Source organism: Poecilia reticulata, linkage group LG12 (assembly GCF_000633615.1).
Source record: "Poecilia reticulata strain Guanapo linkage group LG12, Guppy_female_1.0+MT, whole genome shotgun sequence".
NCBI lineage: Eukaryota > Metazoa > Chordata > Actinopteri > Cyprinodontiformes > Poeciliidae > Poecilia > Poecilia reticulata.
The window spans coordinates 7,903,142-7,926,923 of NC_024342.1; the positions used below are offsets into that span (position 1 = coordinate 7,903,142).

The 23,782-nt window shown below is 36.7% G+C and overlaps 1 protein-coding gene across 1 annotated transcript in view; it reads left to right on the forward strand.

The window, feature by feature from the left end:
- Nucleotides 1-23,782, forward strand: part of lamc3 (laminin, gamma 3) — a 133,663-nt gene that overhangs the window by 20,546 nt on the left and 89,335 nt on the right. The window contains exons 3-4 of the mRNA XM_008423622.2: nucleotides 9,738-9,868; nucleotides 15,308-15,474. Coding sequence (XP_008421844.1) covers nucleotides 9,738-9,868; nucleotides 15,308-15,474 — 298 coding nt within the window. The remainder of the gene's footprint in view (nucleotides 1-9,737; nucleotides 9,869-15,307; nucleotides 15,475-23,782) is intronic.

A 23,782-nucleotide genomic window follows, 5' to 3' on the forward strand; every position in this document is an offset into this window, starting at 1 on the left:
TGCTCTACATTCCCAATTTGAAWGCCGGTGATCTCAGGGGATTTACGTATTGCCATGGCAAGCGGTTCAATGGCAAACAAGAAAAAAGGAGGGGACAGTGGGCATCCCTGTCGTGTCGATCTACAGAAGCTTATACATCTTGACAGTTAATTGTTTGTGGCAACTTTAGCCACTGGCTCAGTGTACAGTAACTGAATCCATTTTAAATATTTTCCTCCTAGGCCGAATCTTTTAAGGGTATCAAAGAGGTAACTCCATTCAATCCTATCGAAAGCTTTTTCAGCATCTAATGACAGAAAGGCATGGTCCATAGCAAACTGTTTTGCATACAATATATTAAGTAATCGGCGGSTATTGTGAAAGGCTTGGCGCCCAATAACAAATCCGTTTTGGTCATTTGAGATTAAATTAGGAATAAGCGTTTCAATCCTTCGAGCCAAAGCTTTGCATAGAATTTTTGTGTCACAGGACATTAAAGAAATGGGTCTATATGAGTCCATTTCTGTTGGGGGTTTACCTGGCTTCAACAAAAGAGAAATAGTCGCCAAACGTAAGGATGGGGGCAGGGTGCCTTTTTTATAAGATTCATTGAACGCTTCGAGTAGATGGGGCAGTAGTTTATCTGGAAATTTCTTGTAAAGTTCAATTGGTAGGCCATCGGGGCCGGGAGCTTTACCAGAATTTATGTGGCTTAGAGCCATTTTAAGTTCTTCAACACTCAGCTTTTTATCCAAATCTTTCTTACTCCCTTCTGACAGGGTTGGAAACTGAAGTTGGTCGAGAAAATGCTTCTGTTTATTTGTGTTACCTGAATATTGTGACGTATACAAATTTTCATAATATTTTGCAAATGCATCATTTATACTTATTGGATCCGCCAGATTCTCACCATTATTTGATTTGATTAAATTTATGGCCCGATTTGTCTGTAACTTTTTAAGCCTCCAAGCTAAGAGTTTTCCTGCCTTCTCACCCTGATCATAATATGATTGTTTTGACCACAATAGATTAGTTGCTATTTTGCTGGTAGTGAGCTCGTTATATTCTGATTTTAATAAAATAAGTCTCCTATATTTGTCAGTGTCATTGCAATAATACAACTGTTCCTGCAATTCTTTGACTTGTTTTTCAATGTTTTTTAATTTATTTAARTGGATTCTTGATTTATGCCAAGGGTGCAACTTTTAAAGCCGGAGATCAGATGTTTCGATTTGTTCCACGCCTATTGTATGTTTAATTTCAGTCTAAATTGCTTTTTTTTTCATTGATACAATTGATTGTCAAAAGCAAATATGCACTACAAAGAACATTTATGTCCTTCCACTATTGAATCTTTTATAAATATTTTCCAAATAGACCCACCTTCTTCTTATTAAAACATGGGACTTTGGGAGTACTCTGGTCATAGACGAGCATTCATGTGCGGTGAAAGGTGACAAAAGGGAGTCCTGGCTATGGTTAAGTATCTACTGGAGAACATCCAACCAGTCAAAGATGACTTTGACTGGTTGGATGTAAAGAGCTGACTTTTATTTTTCTTAAATAAAAAGCCAGAAAGTAAGACATCTTGTACCTTGTGGAGTTTTACGACTAATACCGGAACTTTAAACTTCCCCGACATTCCCTTGCTCTTTTTCAAGCAAAACTTTAGTTGGAAAAAAAAAAAAAGTGTCTCATGATTGTAATCAGTGATTAGTCAAAAGTTGGCATAAAACAAACAAATCTAGGCTTGTTTTTGATAAAGAGTTTGATGTTGCTCCAACGGAGAATTTAGTTTTTATAATGGATGTAATCAAAGCAAACGTGGTCAGTTTATCACTCTTTGTCATAATTTTGGACTTGTGTTGACATTCCCAGCCAAACTACTGACTGATTTGAAAAAAAAACTCCCCGAATTTGTAACATTTTGTTTCATTGTGTTTATTGATGTTTCCTAGCAACAGGGACATGAAATGATTTAATTAAGGGCATTTACAACAGCGGGATCCATTTTATTTCTAATACAACGAATAACAGAAAAAAAAAATCAGCGCACCTGAATTATGTCAAATTAGATTTATCTCACTGACAGAAGAAATGAATTGACAAAATGTTTTTTTTTAACTAAATTATTCAGTGGAGTGACATATTTTTGCTCCATTACAGATTCCATTGGTTTTTGTTATTTTGTCACACATATATGTATGTAAAATAAATGTTCATCTCAAAGAAATGTAACTTGAATAAATACAAAAACCAAGTTTTAAATAATTTACATGTGATGTACAAATGAAACTGTGTCTCACATCAGTCAAATGGTTCATCACCGTAGGCGACAATAGTTGCGATGCTAAATTTTTGCATCATTCTGAGGATTTTATGGTGTTTTATGGTGTTTTTTTGTTTTTTCTGAAACGTGTTCATTTTATGCCAGATGTAAGAAGCTCACACACCTTCCAGAGCTTTCCACTTTTGTCTGGTCAGTGTGCAGAACATTTTCCCTAAATTCTTGGGCATCATCATAATGGTTTTGGGGGCTTTTTGTTGTGATCGGTCAGTAGTAGTTTTACCCTTTGTATTCTCTCTGGAAGCTATTTTTGTTCAGACTCTTTCCTTTGTGACATGTGGAGTAAATTTTTTAGGCTGGTCACCCCTAGTGACTCATTTTTATTTTTTAATTTTTTGGTGAAGAATGGCTCTCGCAGTGGTACACTGAAGTAATTAAAACAGTTTGCTTCGGCTTTGCAAAAACAGCCATCACATGTAAACGTATAATTTATAGTTAAATGTGACACATGCATTACATAATCTTTATCGTCATTAACTTGGGACATATTTCGTTCTGAGATTCTTCAGCTTACTACATGTTATCAGACTGTTTCAGAAATTATTTCTTGTTTTGAGAAATCTGAAGATGAACTAAGCTTTTCAAGGGATTAATCGCAGTTAAGTAATGAGGCTGGAAATGGAAATTAGCCACTTGGCTATGATCGCTTGTAATATTCATCATTGTATATTGTCCCATTTTCAAAAATACCCTGAACCGAACTATATTCCTGATTTAACAAATGGGACTGATAAACTTTGTTTATGATCAGGTTGGCTTGAATAACCCTCTACAATAAAATATCATTAGAAATAATATTTTTCTATATTAGTTTATATTTATGCATTGTCTGTTATTAAAATTCATCAGATGGTAGCAAAAGAAATCTATATAAGGACAATCTGCGCTGGAAAAACTGTACAGCTTTGTCCAAGTAATAAAAGCAAGTTGTTACATGCAGATTGTCAACCGAGCAGGAAAAGTTTCCTGTTATTCTATGCGCCATATTAGTGTGCCATTTCCGCTGCATATATCCCTCATACAGAGCCATACATATTTCATCAGGCCTAAAACAGAAATTGCATCCAGCCTGTTTTATTAGCATTTTAATCCCACTGCAGATTTGTCCGCTGCACCACAGTTTGGATAGAGCATATCCAATATAGTGACTTTACATCTCGTGTTTTATAAAAACAGCTTTATTTTCATTTTGAGAGGTAAAGCAAGAATAATTATATATATATATATATATATATATATATATGGAAAAAAAGCATCAACAAAAAAAGTACAGACTGGTGCTTTGTTATATTTATAATGCAACATGCAGGATTTTATTGCCAAATGAGATTTTATTTGAAAGGAACAACATTCACCTTGTCATTTAAATAATTTTTTTTCTTCTAAAGAAATGGCTTACTTCAAAGTGAGCTCTGTTGTCAAGTTTGTAAAGCATGCTCTCTATTTTCAATAATCAGGAAAAAAAGATGAAAGCCGCCGTATGAATTCAAATTTAATTTGTTCAGTCATCCATTAAAATGGTTTGTCTCTCGCTACTGCCACAACATCGTCCCCCTGCTCTCTCCACACACATACACACACACGCACACCCACGCATGCACACACACACCCTCACTCAAGAAAAGCTGTGTGGCAAAACTCGAGCTCTGACTCTGAATGACAATGAGACGAGCCGGAGAGTGGAGGGGGAAAAAAAAAGAAAAATACATATTGGGGGCACAGTGAGCTTAAGCAATTAAATTAAAAAGTTATTAACTTTGGAATGAGGGACACTGCTCTCCTTCCTGTCACCGCCTGCAGACGTAGAAATAAGGGAAACAGGAAGAGCGGAGAAGGAAAGGAGAAAGACAGAGAAGTGCGAGAGAAGAGAGAGAATTTGTAGTTGATGGCGAAGGTTACACGCCCAGGGAGATCCTCTGCAGCGGCGCTACTGCCAACGCTTTTGCTCTGATCCGTGTCTACGTATGTGAACCTGCTCACTTGACCATTTGGAAGCAGCTGCCTTGAGCAAAGGACTGGCTCCTTGCCACTCTCCATGCTTATTCCTATGTCAGCATCGTCGTGGCGTTGTGAGCCCAAATTCCAAGGGACTTGGAATCAAAGTTAATTAAGCTTTTGCTGTGGTTTGCACTAATAATAAGTTATGAGCTGACTCCTAATTAACCCTAAGAAACTGCCTCCTTTTACTGGAGTAAGTGATATTTGGAATTATTACACAATTAGCACTGTTACACCAAGCATAGACTTTCCCAGTAATGATCGTTCCATACTCCATGATAAATGAAGCATTGCACTTACTCTGTGTGTTAGTGTTGGGGATATATTTAAAATGCTTTTTTACTGCACACGCAGAAATGGAGGTCTGAAATAAAGCGAGTTAAATACCACGGTCCAGAATTGCCCCTCATTAGTGGAGTTATAAATCTGGTCCATAATATCATTAGTGGGCAACGGATTTTGTGCTAATAATTTATTTAATAAGGACACATAATAGCAGGTCATGGCCTTGAGCCATTTTTGTTTCCATTAAAAGGTGAAAAACGTAATTGTTTTCACTATTAACAACAAAAGGATTAAGAAACAAAGTATGTTTCCCAGAGTTTACGTCTTTACAGCTTTCGCTTTAAATGAATGAGCCTTCGTATTTTGAAGATAGTGTCACAACAAAGACATATCCCACTAAGCGGTTTAGGCATAATTTTTATTTTTGTCAAGGTCTCTTTGTTTCATGATAACAGAAGTTTCTTGATGATTTGTATAGAGCAAGAAGCAGTCCAAAAAATTTAGATGCAGATAGAAATAATATGTTTTCACACTGACACAGTTTTTGTTGTTTTTAATTTCAGAAATCTCTGCTCGGTTTATCTGAGCTATGCCTCTTTAAGATTACACTTTTTAAATCGCATTAATTTTACACAACACTTTTATGCATATCCCAGCGAGCGTGGTAAGAGAATCATGTTGATTTTTTATTTAGTTTTTTTGCTGATCATACCAAGGTTTTGGTGCACAAAGTTGGTTTTTCATTAGTCACGTTGCAATTAAATATAAAGCAAACTGCTATTTTCCACAAGATAACCGCACTTTTAATTTGTTCACTTTAGAATTGAAGGTGCTACATGTTACATTGACTTTAGATGCACATGTGTGTTTCTAGTAAAATAAAAATTTTTTCACCAAATCTCATCTGTTGATGCGAAGAGAGAGCATATTGACACACAAAGTCGACTTTTTTCCGATTGGGAAGTTGGAATTTCCCAGTACAAAACTAGAACGCAACATTATTATTCACCTTCCCTCCGCCTGCCAGTTTCCTTCCTTCCACAGCTGTTTTCCATCACCTGTTTTTTCCTCTGCCTGCATTCTCCTTCAAATGTTTGTATTTTCTTCTGACTGCATGCCTTTCTTCTGTTCCCAGCTTTATGTCTTGTTCCTGTTTTTTTTTTTTGCTTAGTTTTCTGTTCTTTATTAAGCCTTTCATCAGGACCAATCTGAATGCCGGTCTGCAGTTTGGCAAAGCTTTAAACCTACATTACCTGAAACATACATGGCTACTTGCTTTTTTATTTGGCAACTTGCATATCAGTGTGAAGATGTCACAGAATAAATCGTAGAGCAGCTGTTAGCACTGTTTCTTTTAACCCTTTCATGAATGAATTATGATCCTTTGTGTCAGGATTTGTTTTCCAATTTTTTTTTTTATTTTCTTAATGCATAATTTATTATTATTATTATTATTATTATTATGATTATTATTATGATTATTATTATTATTATTATTATTATTATTATTATTATCATTATTTTATTTTATTTTATTTTATTTTTTTTTAGATTTTTTAGGTGGTGAGTTGTAATGTTCTCCAAATTCAAAGTTGTTATTTTAAAAATACATCAGTAGTAATGTTCGTTTATATTTGATGTCACTATGTGTTTTTTTGCCTGCAAGAGTCGTCTACTGTAGAAGGAGGGACCGGGTCGGTTGCCATGCTTTTTTGTCTGTCGGGCATATTGGATTTAACAAAAATTATTTCTTGCATTTGCAGCTGATGGCCAGTAGTTGATAGTGTATTTTATGATGCATTAGTGTCCACTTCGGTGGTCTGTGTGAATTTATAACATAACAATCCGCAAGCAACACAAGAATATGGCTTTTAGATAGCTGTCCACTGTAGTGACCACTATGCATGAAAGGGTTAAGTAAGAAAGTCCTGGGTTGGAATTCTGGCTGTGATCTTAACTTAAGTTTTTATGTGCTCCCTGTGTGCCTGTGGATGCAGTTTTCTTCATTGTAAAAAAACAACAACAAACAAACAAACATGTAGGTTAGGTGAACTGATTGCTCTAAACTCTCTTTCCATGTGAGTTAGCACATTGTCTGTTTCTGCGTTACCCTGTGATGGACTTAAAACCTGTCTGTTGTATACCTAAGCTCTCACCCCTTGGCCACTGGAGACAAACATAAGCTCCCTGCGCACTTAGGAAAACGGATGAATGACTAAATGAAACTCATTTGCGATTTCAGCTGAGTAAATTGATGTCATCTAATACTTGACAAGTACTAAAGCAAAACCTGAGCACAGGAAAATTACGCTTGACCTCGCAGGCCTGCTGTTGTGAGCCATAAATACAAATTTGCCGTATTAAGTTGGTAAAACCCAAGACAAAGACTGATCTGCTTCCCCACTGCCTCATGACTGTAGGTGGCATCCAAATCCTGTTAGCCTGCAGAGAGCATGTGAACAAGGTCCAACGTGCTGGAGTTAAAGTTGGAACAACAGCATGCCAGGTGACCACACTCAATCACCTGATGCCGTTGTTACATTATGCAATCATGCAACTGCTTGACGGGCCTCGACTGACTGCCAAAAGGGGAGGATTGTCCGAGAAGTGCACTCCAACTGGAGTTGGAGCCTTCGGTGGAGGAAATTGGTTGGAAATGAAGATGAAAATCAAATAATGCTTTTGTACAAGAGGAGTTTTTTGCTGCATAATCAGAATGCTGCTGAAAGTAACCAACACTTTTTTCTCTCTCTTCAGAAAGACCTAAACAGAGAGCTTTATTAAGTCTGATAGGAGCTGCTTAGCACTAACAGATAGTTAACAAGTTTCTTCTCAAACTGCAGGCGCCACATCCAAACTCTGTGTTCTCTCTCTGGTCATGCTAATCGGAAAAAAAAAAAAAAAACAAGTCTCCCAAGAATCAACTTCCTTTCTGAACATTTTCTTTCTGCTGTTCAGGCTATTTTAAGCCGAGAAAAATCACACTATGTTCATGAATATGGTCCCAGAAGGCCCAAAGTGTCATCTTTGTTTCATTTCTTAGCTTTCTACAAATTGCTTCGCCTGCTCAACAAAGACTAATGCTTCAGTGTTTTACAAGGAAGCTATTAGGAGGTGCGAAAATGGAAATCTACTTAATGCTCATTCCATAGGCAGCTTGGTACCCTTCAACAAATTTAGTGTGTTTTTAATGTGCAGGACTGAAGAAGTGTATTGTTGACCAAGATCCAGATGTTTTTTGTTTTATTTATTTATTTTTTATGTTTAATCCTGTGGAAGTGGCACAACATCTATACCAGAAAGGGCGAGATGAAGATTCCCTCATGGTAAATTTCCCAAAATCCAACAAACTCTAATCAGGTTCTTTGGTTAGGAACACGTGTTCAATTAGTGTTTTAGCAAAATGAATCAAGCTGTCAATCAGATGGCAGCTGGGTGTGTAGGTGTGTAGGTGTAGGCCTGGTGAGGAAAACCAGCGGAACTTCAAACTGAGCTTCAGAATGGATAAAGCTTACAGAGGACGGTCCAAAAACAAAAGTTATTCCAACAAAAAATGCTTTGCTCTTATCAGAGGTCAGATGAAAATGGGCAGATTGGTTCAATATGAAAGAAATGCCAGCTTGAATTGTAACTCATTCCAATTAAGGTATGAAGAAAACCGTCTCTGAATGCTTGACATGTCAAACCTTGAAGGAGATGCAGCCACATAATACCTCAGGACTCCTGGTAACAGTCAGCAGAATTATATGACGTATTGATAAAAGCACAGACTTTTATCAATAATACAGCTACAATAATTGTCACGCACCACGGATAGACCCTGGCTTGTATCTATGGTTCTGTGTGGTGGTGCTATAACGGCACAGTTTTGTTGTGCATCTCTTAGTTTGAAGGTCACGTCTGACCACATGGTTGCTACACAGCGAAAAGGTTTGAGGTTGTCAAACTAAGTCGACTTATTCCGCACAAATATTTGAAGGAATGTTTCTCATTTTCATAAGTTTTTTTTCCCCCCAGTATGGTTAAGAACATGGCTTACTTCAAAATAAACAAAAGAAAAAGCATGAAAACATGACTTACAAAGCATGCTCGGTTTATGCCTCATATTCTATAATAAGCAAAGCCCCATCTTATCAAAAAGGTGTTATTTGATGGGCTTCGCCGCTACAAAGATGTGCTGTATTGTCTGTAAGAAAAAAAAGAAGAAAAGACAAGACTGAAGGAAATCATCAGGCGATTGTAGTCTGAGGCCCGTTCACTCCAATCTCCTTGTCTTCCACTGCCACACTTCAAAGACGTCTCTGGAGAGTAGCTTCAAAACACACAGCTTTACAGGCTTTTTAAGGACCGCCACAAAGTCCCAAACCAGCCAAAAAATAAAAAATAAAAATCTCTCCAGTTATTTGTTTAAAAGTAGGTTTATGGTATTGGATGGGCTTTTTTTTTCACCATTCTCTTTGCTTGGCGTCACTTTTATCTCCCACCCCAGTATTGCAGTATTGTTTTTTTGTTTTTTTATTTGCTTTCCCTCCGTTTGCATTATCCTCCTTCACTCACTCCTGCTGTTGCTTCATCCCGCTCTACCCTGGCAGTGGGCTCAGATGCAGTAGCTTAAATCTTATCTGAGCGGAGGTTCTGCCAAGTGCAATCCATTACAGGAGAGTAGAACGGCAATGTTGTGTGTTTTTTTTTTTCATATTTCAACTTTTATCTCCATTAATCCCCTCCGTCTTTCACCCCTCTCACTCTAACATCAGCTCAATTTTCTTTGCCATCCTCATTATCTTCCCATTACATCTGCCCCCCCACATCCCCCCGACCCCCCATAGTTATACCATCACCCATGTCTTTTGATCCACCAACTTTTCATCATTCCGACTAATCTCTCTTTTCTGCCAACTTTACATAACTTTCTTTTCCCTTTTTTTTTACTGTAGGATATTTGCTGCTTTCAGGTTGATAATAAAAAAAGAAGAAAAAAAACATATTTGACAACACACTGCTACTATTTTCTGTGTCTTTCTTCCTTAGTTGTTTGTTTTTTCTTCTTTTTTTCTCAGCTTGTCATATTTTATTTGTTTATTGTCTCATGGCATGTTCGTCTTCTCTTCCTTTTCCTGTTTTCCAGGAATGGGTGACAGCCACTGACCTGCTCATTTCTTTGGACAGACTGAATACCTTTGGGGACGAGTTTTTTAAGGATCCTAAAGTGCTGCGCTCATATTTTTATGCCATCTCTGATTTTTCTGTGGGTGGCAGGTAAGAGAAGCAAAATGTTTTCTTTTTTTTTTTTTTAAACATCCTTTTCAAAATGCTTTTAGTTTTATTAAATCCCCTTTGATCATTGGTGGGATGCAACATTTTTTTCTATACTGAATTTAGAATGCATAAATAAAATTTAATTACATTTTTTGAATGGTAATTTAGTTAAAATTAGCACAGGTTAATACAGATTTCTTTGCTATTTTCTTTTTTACAAACGCACTCATTTTTGTCTCGAGGTAACCAAAGAAATATGTACTTTATAGAGAAAAATGTGTAATATTTGATGCTACAATCAGCTCTCACAGTCGCTACTGTATCTAAATTCAGGAGGGCTTTGCTACAAGGTGCTCAGAAGGTTTGTGGAAGCCTTTGGTTTCTCCTCCAAAACGCCAAAAAAAAGTTTTCTTAAATAACATCCAGCAGTTTCACATTTGGAGCTGTAACTTTGCTGCTATCACTTTGGATGTAACTTGACTGAGAAAGGAGGCGTCAATTTTTTTGCTTCAATTGGTGAAGCAAAAAATGTCCTTATATTTTGACCAAAGACCCATATATTTATTGTAATATGGAAAACTTTATTACTACCTTAAAATTGCAGCTCTTTTAAATGTTTTAACTATTTGGACAGATGAATGCGAGTGGCTGTTTTTGTACAGACTGCTCTCGATTTATGTAGATTAACTTACGTCTGCCTTACTTTAAGTGTGTTTTCTTGTCTGTCCCGTTTTTGAAGAGTGGAGCGAAATGGAAAATATTACAATATCTTAATTTATATCCCAATTGATAATTTTATAATAATATCCCAATAATATCTCAACAGGTTAATTCTCCAGAGAATCAGAAAATCTCAACTCGCTAAAAGTGTCCAAGCATTCAACTAAACTTAAATAAGCAAAAGCTGTTTCTTACTTTTGTTTGTTAGAGGCACCAATATTTTAGTTAGTTTTCTCTGAACATTTTTTTAATCTAACTGTCCATTGTTTTTACCATAAAAGGTCTTGCGTGTAGTTCAAAGCACAGGCCACATGATTAAACTATCACCTTAACATTCCTTCTTTCTGACAGTCAGTTTACCTCATGATGAAGTTAAACCAGTAAAACACTCCACACTTCCATTTTGGATTTGTTGCTCACATTAATGAGAACGGACATGTCGCCACAAACCACACTTTACCTCGGTTGCTACATAAAAAAAAAAAAAAAGTGGACAATTAAGTAGTTGAGATGGAGCCTTCAGAGAGAATATAAACTTGATGTGACACCTGTCATAAATGTTTAGGATCACTGCATCGGCATGACAAATTACCCAGCAATGTCGCAACACCTGGGGGACAAACCCGCAGAGCGACACGTTAGCCTTATATCTGGACAGTGTGTTGGAGAACGTATGCCTTTACACTCTGCTGCCTCATGTCAAGTCTGTGAGTTAGATGCTGTGAAAGATTTGTTGTGGTTGAGTTGAGCATCAATGCAGCCGCCGCCAAGTGTAGACCGGTGCGTGAGCTGATGCCTCTAGGATGGAGAAAATAGTTTCTGACTGAAAGCTTGGCTGCACAACAGCACTTCCTGTGCCCTCGTGTTAGCAGGATCCGTAACCTCAGCTGCTTCGTGTGTCAGCAGATCAAACTCTTAAGCGGCTAATCCATAATGGGAAGTTAATTCAGTCCCATTGCCCTCACTAAATAAACCTCAAAATAAGCAGAGATTGTGTAAAACTTCAGCCCATGTCTCTTCTCCTATGTTTAATTACATACGTTATGTAGTGTAACTGCATCTAAAAACCTGGAGACGTGTAAAATTATTCGCACCTTCAACATTTTTCCGCTTTCTGTGATGTGTCTGTTGGACTTTGAGTGTTTGGTTTGAGTTTTGTGTTCTGATTATGTTCTTTTCAGTTTTTGTATTATTTTACTGGTTATCCCTTTGGGTCTTCCAGCGCTGCTTTCAGTGTCACTTTTGAAGTTCCTCTCTATCTCCTAATACATCACTCCCCTTTCAGCTCCCTGCTCATCCCATTGATTGTGATCACCTGGTCCTTGTTTGCACCAAGCACCCATCCCCACTGCACTTTTACCCTGCTCTGTTTCCCTTACTGTCTCACTGAATCCTGCATTTGGCGCTCATTAATCCTGTCTCCATGTTTGCAGCTGTCTTTAAGTTCTTGACCTTGTTTTTCCATAGAAACTTGTCATCATTCAGTCTAATTCTGCCCTACTCTCAACTGCATTTGGGTCAAACTCAAAACACAACATTTGCAGCCTGAAAATATAGGGGCTTTTTTTTAAAATAAATATACTATGTGACAGAACAACACATTTTCTCTCACGATTGGAAACTGTGGAGGAGTTATAGGCAACCACTGCTGAGTTGGGGGGGGAGGACTCTGTTGAAAGAACAGGAGTTGCACTTCACATAATGGAAAAGTAGCAAGAAGAAAATCATTGCAAAAACATATATCTCTATCATCTAGCTCTTCTTTTCTTCCACTCCACAATTGTGAGCTACTGTGTGTTGCTCTATCAAACGAAATCCCAAGAAAACACAATGAAATGCGTGAGCTGTGACATGACAAAATGTAGACAAGTTCAACGGGTATGAACACTTTTGCAAGACATGATGTAAATTTTAACAGAGTTCTGGGGTATAGATCGGGGGCAGTTAACAGTCACTTGGTCGTTGTCTTGTCAGTGATGCTGGAATAACTGGGTCTGAGCCTCAGGCAAGCAGACATGTGATTGTAGGACAGCTGAGTAAATTTGACAGAGGTTGCCACACAGTGACAAATGTCTGTCCCTTATTGCAGCAACTTGACAAAACGAGGAGATGGATTGAGCTATCTGGCACCAATGATCAGAAGTAATTTTAAAAGGTCTTTTTTTTCTACATCTTTGTTTAGTCGTAGATTTATCTTCTAGCACTGAGCTGGATTTGGAATGACAAAGATGTGTAATAATTTCGCAACATTGTACACGATATTAGGTAGGGATCTGTGTCAATTTATTAATCATTCAGAAGTTTTGTCCTAAGTGTAAGTTTAGGAAATCAAAAGTGGTGTGTTTTATGCACGTTTTAATGTCACAAACGGTTTTAAGAACAAGAAATATGCCACTGTAAGCAAACGTAAATGTATGAAAAAAACTTTTGAGGGTTGTAATTTCAAAGACAAATTCAAGGATGTAGTCTGTTGTGTATTTATTTCTTGTACAGACAAAACTGCTCTGAGTAGCTTGAGGTACCTGAGCTGTAAAGGTTGCATTTGATGAGCTTCCTGATGACTCCGCAAAGTAAAATTATATATTTTTTCTTTTTCCTTTTTTTTTCTCTGAGTCACTGGGCCTTGAAAGGATTTACAGACCTCCAACAAATGTATCACCCAGATTATTGAAATTATCATCTTTGTCACCCAGCAACAGGAACAAGTCAGTATGTCTAGTCTTAAATGCTTTGACATTTTTTGCCTCGGCTTCCGTGTCAGAGCATCACGCTACCAGACAGACGTCACCATTCCACTGAGTTGCGTTTCCAGTCGTGCCTCCATTCAAACTGTAATTTTTTCACACATCCATCACAAAACCCTGCAACACTGCCAGAAAATAATACATACAGAAAAAAGTAAGTCGCAGCTGGCAAGAAATTAACCTGTCCGTTTGTAAAAGTGGAGGAAATACATTTTTAAAATGGCTTTAAAACGTCTCGCAATTTTTATCAAGTCACTTGAACTTCCACAAAATAACCCGACGACAAAAACCTTTTCCAAGATCTCATCTGAAAACTCTCTGCTTCGTACGCTTGCTTTCCTCAGTAATCTTGATGCATATTGGAGACGCGTCCTGTGGGTCGATGAGTCGAGGCACGGATTTTTGCTCCAATTAGCGAGGCTGTGTTTTGTAGAAAAGAAGGTGAGAAATGTTACTGAAGAAACACATTTAAACTGCTGGCAGGGGTTGCATTCTGATCTCTCCTTGGGCTTTTGTTACATCCTGTGACACAGAGAACATCTCGCTGCTGGAGTGAGAAATGGGGGAGAAAAAAAGAACCTACACATTTTAGAAACCATTCTACTTTTTCTGTAGGGGGAAAAAAAAGGTGGTAAAGTTGGGAAGACGATGCATTTTACCACTGCACAATAACCCTCAAAACGTTGTGTTATGATTATGTTTCATCATTTCATGTGGCTCGCAGTTCCCCAAACTTTAATTTGATGAAGAATCTGCAAGTAAACATTACAACAGTATCCTGTATTTATGAATTAAATAAAAAGGTCAGCTCAAATAATGACAAGAGTTTTGTGGGTGCTAGATGAAGGCAAAATTGAGTTTTTTCATGTTTCTAATTCTATAGCTGGAGACAAAATATAACGTAATATGCAGGTATGTAGTGGAAAATCAGTCCTGGTTTTGGTGAAGCAGTGCAAAAAATATTAACCAATCAAAAAAACTCTAGTACCTTTACAAAAAGTAAGTCTGTCACAAGACTGTAGAATTGATTCCGTCTTCCAGTGAAGGTTATCTGATACTTCTGCAAATAATTTTCTAATAATAATAATAATAATAATAATAATAATAATAATAATAAATAGTCTGAATTTATGCTCAAAAACCTCGTCGTTTTCTTAAATACAAGATTGAGATCTTATGTTTATGGGACAATCCATCAGACGCATCAAATGAAGAAGTCGTTAAGCAGAGGTCTAATAAACTACCTCTATGTACAATGTACAATGTAATCATGTGCAATTGTAAATTTTTTAATTTTCAGACAAGTATAAGCATGTTTGTCAACATGCAATAATTTTATTCTTTGATTAAAATCTTAGCCTTATGTGTTGATGCCTAACTGACCTTGTTGAGTGTGGCCACGACTCAACTTGTGGCCAAGTTGAGTCGTGGCCACAACGCTCTCATTACAGTATACCTCCAAAAAAAATTAGGATTGCGTCAGAATTAAACCCGACTTTGATTTTTCTCCATGAAAATATTCCAAGGTCTTTCAGGTATGTTGTGCTTTAAGCCCTGGCTGTTTCAAGCATCGAGAGGGAGGTTCCTAAATGTTTGCAAGTCACTTTAAAGCAAATAGTGAGCCAACGGTCGCTGTTCCACGCATCACACACCTGTTGCTTTTTGTCCTTGTCCTTTAGATAGCATGAGTATATTAGCAGTGGCACATTAACACAGTTGAAAAGTGCAGTCGCTGAGGGGGAATGAAAACCCCACCTTAACTCAGATCACGTTTCTGCCTGTGAGGGATAACGCGAAGTGACAACTCCTTATGGTGGAAATGCCCTCTCGCTTTCCTCTGCCTTCGGCTCCGTCCGTTGTGTGCACATCCGTTCACGGTGTCATAAATGAGCATGGAGAGAGAAAGAGAGTGAGGGAAAACACAGGGAAAGACTGGACTTGCAGATGTAAAAATGTGTCTAATGTTTCCCTTCAGATGCAAGTGCAACGGCCATGCCAGCGAGTGTGTTGAGGGGGAACAGGGTGGCCTGGTGTGTGCCTGCCAACATCACACAGTGGGAACCGACTGCCAGAGATGTCACCCCTTTTACCAAGACAGACCTTGGGCCAGGGCCACTGGGGATTCCGCCAACGGATGTTTGAGTGAGTAGCTTGATTCTGGGGGTGCTGTCATGAACCCGCTGGGTGTAGCCATCTGGAAAATCCACAGGGCAGTGTTAAATTCTAGTGACAAGCTCAGGTTGTCAGGGGTTGTTTAAAATCTATGAGTGTGCTTCGCCCTTCATCACTGAAAGAAAAAAAAAAAAAAAGAAAAAACAGATATAGCAGTCTCACAATCAAGTCCTAACAAAAGCTGAGTTTTTACTCTGCACCTCGTATTCACTGAGCTGCTATTTCAAACACACACACACACACATCCATACACTAATAGACTGATGGCCAACTTGGAACTCTCCAAGGACACAACTGCAAAAATTGTACTAGGCTAATTCGCGTCACATTTTTATTTGTAAAACTTATTGAGAAGAATATTTCCTTTTCCTTTCACTTCATGCGGAGTGCCTCGAAACTTTCTAAATGACATGCATTTAGGTTTGTGGTTGTAATGCAACGAAATGCAAAAAAAGTTCAAGAAGACTAAACACTTTTGCGAGGCCCTGTATATTGCTAATCGATTCTTCCACCATTTCCGTGTTTTCTATGTTTGCTGAAAGACTCATTTGTGTTTCTATATACATACATTAGAGAATTATCCAGATTGGCTCACCCAACCATGAGCTTTTACTGAGTGCTGCCAAGGATGAAATGTAATTGGCTGAGGAATGAAAATCATCAAGAAGAGTGCCGACCAAATTGTTTTTTTTTCCTTTACTTTTCTTTACTTTTCTTTTTTTTTGTTGAATTCTATTAAGCAGCAAGCACGTTTTAATTACTCTTTACTCTTAGTTCCACGCAGATGGCGTCCTAAATATATTGCTGCACCCAACTTAATCAATGCCATATATTAAGAACAAGTCAGATACAAGAGAGGATATGAAAGTATAAAGCTGATTCCTTTGTGTAATTGCACAGCTGAGAGCTCATTCTCACTAATTTAGCCCCACAAGAACAGTCGCCACAATTTATTCTTTGTTGTTTGGGCAAACTAATTTGACAATACACTTTTCTTTCAGCTCATGGATTTGGATCAACAAGTCTGCATTGAGCAAAGCAACAAATACTCAGAAATATACATTTCAACCCAAGTAAAACATTTGGGTTATGTACCAAATCAGTTGAAAGATGTTAAACAATAAATAATATAAAATATGATATTCTGTATACTTTAATTTCTGAGGAAAGAGCATAGAAAAAGTTAAAAGCATGAAAAGACATCTTCATTTAAACTGGTTTCTTGAGTTGGACTCGGCCTAATTCACACAAATTTTCAGTCGTGTTGAGGTGGAAGCTTTGGAAAGAGGAGTTCAGTGACCCGTTCTGTCCGCTCCTCTATAAACGGTTTAGAAATGTTTTGGGGATCATTGTTCTGTTGGAACATCCAGCTCTATCCAGGATTTAGCAATTTGTCATAATTTACCAGCCTATCAGTTTGTATTTTCAGAAAAAGAAAAAAAAAACTGAGGATGTTTCAACTTGTCAAAAATGGGAGAGGGTACCGATCTCCTCCAAAATGGAAAAACACTAAATCAACAATTTACTGTTCGAGGAGATGGATTGAGCTATCTGGCACCAATGATCAGAAGTAATTTTTTAAAGGTCTTTTTTTGTCTACATCTTTATTTAGTTGTAGATTTATCTTTTAGCACTGAGCTGGATTTGGAATGACAAATATGTGTAATAATTTCGCAACATTGTACACGATATTAGGTATGGATCTGTGTCAATTTATTAATTAATCATTCAGAAGTTTTGTCCTAAGTGTAAGTTTAGGAAATCAAAAGTGGTGTGTTTTATGCACGTTTTAATGTCACAAACGGTTTTAAGAACAAGAAATATGCCACTGTAAACAAACGTAAATGTATGAAAAAAACTTTTGAGGGTTGTAATTTCAAAGACGAATTCAAGGATGTAGTCTGTTGTGTATTTATTTCTTGTACAGACAAAACTGCTCTGAGTAGCTTGAGGTACCTGAGCTGTAAAGGTTGCATTTGATGAGCTTCCTGATGACTCCGCAAAGTAAAATTATATATTTTTTCTTTTTCCTTTTTTTTTCTCTGAGTCACTGGGCCTTGAAAGGATTTACAGACCTCCAACAAATGTATCACCCAGATTATTGAAATTATCATCTTTGTCACCCAGCAACAGGAACACGTCAGTATGTCTAGTCTTAAATGCTTTGACATTTTTTGCCTCGGCTTCCGTGTCAGAGCATCACGCTACCAGACAGACGTCACCATTCCACTGAGTTGCGTTTCCAGTCGTGCCTCCATTCAAACTGTAATTTTTTCACACATCCATCACTTGCTGGCTTTTCCCCAGTCATCCTTACAGGCCTGCAAGTGGTTGAAGATTATTCCAGCTGAAAGTGGGCACACTGTATTCTGACAGCCAGTCAAACGCTGACACCCAGAGACAGACAACCGCTCTCTCGCCTGTTCACATCAGTTACCGTAACCTGCATATATTTGGGTATTTCGGAGGACACCAAAGAAAAGGAGCTGAGCCTGCTGACAGGTTCAAACCTCCACCCGTATAAAAGTGAAGTGACAGCCCTGGCTCACCGTGTTTTCCCTTGGAACAAATATTATACACAACACTTAGAGTTGTCTTTTAAATGCTGTGCAAGATGTCAGCTGTGTTATTCACCTAAGGGTAGTCTTTGGAACCCTTTTTTTCTTTTTTTTCCTTTTTTTTTTCAGCGCAACCTGAAAAAACTGAGACGTGTCTTAATGAGAATATGTAAAAGTACAACATAATTTAAGCCCGTGGGTTTCTCAACGGTCGTGATCATCTACCAAAGGATAGGGAGACTTTTCAGCTTTGCAGTTAGCAAATTCCAGCTCGCCAGTAGAAATGATTGTGACTCCAAAAAAAATAAAAACAAGCACAATTTTGAACTCTGATTGTGTTGCAATTCAGTACTGAAATACTCCACTGTGACTGCAAAGTACATTTTCTGGCAGCCTACTCCGGTTTGCCCTTTTTTCCTGTCATCAACCCAGCTCTCGTCACAGATGGAAAAACTTTCTGCTTCAAATCTGCCCAGTGCATTTATAGGACATTAAATGAAATGTGTTTATTTTTTATCATTTGTGCTAAGCCTCACTGACTGAGAGAATGCATGTGATTGATACTTATGATAAAGCAGTCATAATTCCTGAACTTTTACACATTCTCTTTGCAGCAACAAACTTCAAAGTATTGTGTTCTGGGTTGTTGTTTTTTTTTGTGAAGGACCAGCAAGTGGTGCATAATTATGATTTGGAAAGTAAACGACTGCAAATGGTTTGTATTCTTCTGCATCTTTTTTTTTTTATATCTCCAAGTACATTTCAATGCAACCAGTTGCTTAGAGATCAGCAAAGAGAATTCATCTGGATGCATTTCAATTTCTCTGAAAATACATTTTGTTCTGTGAAGGAAAACGTCAGTGAGCAAGCAGAATCATGAAAACAAACAAAAACCAAAATAATTACCAGACAGTTCAGAGGTAGTTATAGAGATGTTTAAGGCAGGATTGGATTATTAAACAATGTTTCAGGCTTCAAACATTTCAAGCTCGAGATTTAATCCATCATCTGGAAACAGATTATAGCTACACTTAACCATCAGAAACCCATTGTATACATGAAGAAGGCTTAGAGATTGCCTATTTACAAGAAGAAATGTCATTACAAGAAGTGTAGTGATAGTTTGCCACAAGCCATGTCAGAAACCCAGCAATCACGTGAAAGAGTGTACTCTAGTCAAATGAGATTAAAATTTAACTTTATTTTGTCCTACTTACAAACCCCTGTGTCGCCCAGTAATGAAAGAAAACGAAAGGTGCTCGGGTCAGATAAAACCAAAATGTACCTTTTTGCCCTACGTACAAAATGTTGTGTGGAGGCTTTTCTTCATCGTTGACTGCAGATTTGGTCACCTTCCAGCAGGTGATAATCAATGGAATCAAATGATAATCAATAATAATAATAATCAATGGAATCAAAGCTTCCATTGATTGGGTGAGTGTTAAAATGACCCAATCAAAGTCCAGACCTAAATCTGTAACAAGATTTGAAAATCAGTGTTTTCAGATGCTCTCGATCCAATCAGACTGTAGCAGAAGAACGGGGAGCAATTTCAGTGTTCAGACGTTCAAAACTGGGAGAGAAATTGCCCAAACGACCTGTTGACCTTTAATTGGAGTGGTAGATTTGTTTTTAAAAAAAGACTGATTACAATTTGAAGCTAGACTTTACTGAATCATGTTTATATTCCTTCCAGTTCACAATAATCAACCATATGTTGGTCTGCTAAACGAAACTAAAAAAAAAAAAAAGACATTGATGTTTGGAGTTGTAAATGAGGGAGAAGTTAAAGGGATCAGGGCATTGTAGTATATTTTTGTTTTTAATGTATTGATTCATTACTTTATACAACAGACTTATGGTCCACATAGATACATAGCAACACATAAAAAAATCTTCTAAAAGACTTGCAATGTTTCCACAAAGAAGACTGGTAACGTAGCTCACTATTGTTTTTAAACATTTTATTTTCTTGTAAATTGTAAATGATTCTTAACCTTGGCCAACTCTTTTTTTCATTAAAAGACAGAGTTTAAATTGCTCAACCCTAAAGTAATTATAACTAACCACTGATCATTTCAAGGCAGCAACCAATTACTGTTGCTTAAAACAAACCTGATCAATATAAATGAGAAGCCAAGAATGTTTTTCAGACAATATTGTTTTTACAATCGCTTAGCAGAAGGGAAAACACGTTTCTGACCTTTTCAGGGCTTGAAAACCATAAAGATGTTCAATAGAATCATAATCGAGAAAAAGCAGAACTTCATAGGATATCCAGAAAATAAAACCTCATAGATCAACCACTTTAATATTTCTCACAAATCTGTTTTGTTTTTTGGGGGGGTTTTTTTCCCTTCAACAGTATAAACTTTGAAATATTTTATATCTTCTTCTACCTCAAAGCCAGGACTTTACAAGAGTAGTAGAGTCTTTGTTGAAAAATTAATTTGGAATAAATTAATTTGAAGTGTTTGATCTCCGTCTTTGCAACATGCGTTTGCTTATTAGTTGATGCTTTTTCAATGTGTGGAACGTGTTTGAATTCATCTTCATAAACATGGTTGTTAGGGCTGGGTTGATAACAAAAAGAAATGTGTCTGTCTTTCAGATTTAAAGAAGCATCAACAATATTTTCACTCTATTTTTTTGTTTTTTTTTTGTCCTTTCAAGGACTATACAAACATGTGCATGTCCTTTTGAAGTAGTTCAAATTATTATAAAAACACAGTAATAAATAATAATAATAATAATAATAATAAAAAAGGAGATAAACCCATTAACAGTCTGTAACTTCTGTATCATCAGACTATATGAGAAGTAGGTTGTGGAAATAGGCACGTCGAGATGTGTGGGGTTTTTTTTGTGTCTGTTTTTAATTAAATTAGCACATGCATGTTCATGAAACTGTACACCTTTTAGGTTTGCAATGTTAAAAATGTGTCGGCAAATATGTGAGAACTAAGAGTTGACTCTGTGTACAGATGTGCTGAGATATAATGGAATATCATTCTCATCAAGTTTCTCCCCTCTGAGAATTAAATCCTTTATAGCCTGTCAGCTTGCAGTGGGTCCCTGGAAAATTCATTGTTTGCCTGATGTTATAATAGGTTCAGCCTGAGGCTCTTTCCATGGGGACACACTTTAAATTCTATCGTCACATCTTCGAAGCTGACATATGCATTTGTTTAGAGGAAAGGGAATTATGTTCTTGAACGTCGCCTTAAAAATTCATTATTTTAAAAGTTATTTTAGCCTCATCGGAATACTGCTTTAACAGTGATGAGTAAATGTTGATTTAATTGTTCTTGTTTTTGTAAGGTGGACTTCTTGTCATTCTATTTACTTTTTTTTTTAAAGAAGAGTTAAGCTAACTTTTTTTATTGCAGCTGCAGTTTTTCAACTTTTGTTACTATATAACTCTAAACATTAGATCGTCACTGTTTGACACTATAGTTCTAAGTTAAAGTTATGATTTATTTGTCTTATTGCAGTTTTACCTAGCACTCCTTCGTTCGCAATTCTGCTCAATCTTAACCCTCTATTTAATAACGAAGAATTAGAACCTGTTTGTAAATCTATTCCCAAATATAAATATATTTTCTTAATTTTAAAGGCACAGAAACCACTTTGAAATCCTGATTAAAGTGTCTGGGTGTATTGTGTCTATCGCAGCTTGTTGTTGTTAATTGAGAGGATAACATATTTCCTATTTAAACATATCAACCACACATCACCAGTACAATGTGCGGTTGATGAATTCTGACCTTTATTGTTTTCAGTTCTTTTTAATAAAGTGTAATAATAAGTAAAACGCACTGTCCTTTTTTTTTTTTTTTTTTTTTTTGACGAAATTAAATTCTGCAGAGGAAAAGCGGGAAACCACCCAACGTGTTGAACGGTTCATTCAAAAGCTTTTCTATTTTTTTTAAGAATAAACAGATTGTGCAATATTTTTGTTATACCCAAGTCTGCTTCCACACAGACTAAACGGTCTGGATTAGTTTACCTAAAGTGAAAAGAACCAAGCCAGGTTCTGTTCTTTCCTTTGCTCCATTCAATCTCAGTGTGAAGGATCTTGACAAACCTAACGACTCGATTCACTTCCAGTGTCTTCACATTCTCGTCAAGCAGGATAGAAACTACCTTCTACCAATTTAAATAATAATTATAACCTGACTGCATAAGTTCAACAACTAGGATCAAGCTGAAATGCAATAGACTTTTAAATCAATCTTTATAGTTAGACTGAATTTACTATGTATATTAATTTTTATTTTTGCAGGGTTGTGGATAAAGTGCTGCTGCGTGACTAATAAAATCTTAGGCAACACTCAGAAGTGTATCACATAACCTAAAACTGATGATATATCAATTTCTTATCTGAAGTTAGTGTCAAGGGAGAGAGATAACCCTAGAAAACTAAATGCAATATTTAACAAATATATTTTTAAATGAATTAGAATTTCAGGGAAGGAAATGTGATGAATTGTGAAATAACTGATTTGGTGGGGAAAAAACGTTTTCATTGAAAGAAATACAAAAGGATATTGTTTCTGAAGGGTTAACTTTTTTTTTTTACAATGCATAACTGTATGAAATCTCTGCTAAAATTACTATGCCTTTAATTTGTTGTGTGGGTTTTTTTGTAAACTCATGCTTTACGCATGTATTATTTTAAATAAATATTAAAACAGGCTTTTCACACTTAGTTTTTCAATCAAAGATATATATATATATATTTTTGGCATTGGAGCGATAAGTCTTGATTTTCTCCTTCACCTCTCAACAGTTTGTGCTCTAAAACTCCAAGATTAAATCACTTTAGGATTGATCACAGAGTGATAAAGGTTTGCAATATCTGTTACACAATTTAATGGGAGAGAAAAAGAGGCCAATTCCCACACACACCTCTCACCCCTAATTTGATTTACAAAAAAGGATGATGTTTTCAGACCTGAGAAGCTTTCTCTTCAGGACCAAAAAAACCCTGTCTGTTTTAATAAATCAGCCATTGCAATGGTGAGAAGCATTTGCTGGAATTGACTTTTTTCCCCCTTTCAATTGGACGTTTGAGGCCAACCGCTAGCACCATAAATGAGTTTAAGCAAGTGAGGTGCAACATGTCAGCCACTTGTCAATATTTATTACACAGCCATAATAAACATAACTATATAAACTATCTTAGTTAATTACTAAAATACCATCTGTCACCTTATTTCTCTAATGCTCTAAAATGTACAATTTGGATGTTATTTTTTTCATAAGATCCTTTACATCTTAACGATTTTTTCTTTGCAATTCTTTGATTGTGTCACAAAGATGAGATGTATGAAACTTCAACTTGATGTATTTGTAAAGAAGGTGCTTCACTTTCTCCAGATTTTATGTTGCAGCCTGATTCCAAATTGAATTAAATTAATCTCTTTCCTCAAAACTCTAGACACAAATATCCCGTTATGACAATGTGGAAAAAGTGAGATTTTTGCAAATGTATTAAAAATAGAAAATCACATTAAGTAAGTATTATTGAAGAAGAGTCATTAAGTTGAATTCATGAATTCCATTTATTAATACCAAAATACAGCTGGTCCATTTCTCATGCTACCTTTAGGAGTTAGCAGGACAAAATGGCATCCAACAAAGGTTGGTAAATCCCTTCTATCTAAGCTTCCCTAGTCCTCTAACCTTAGCTTTAGCTTTGTAACTAGTTAAAAGAG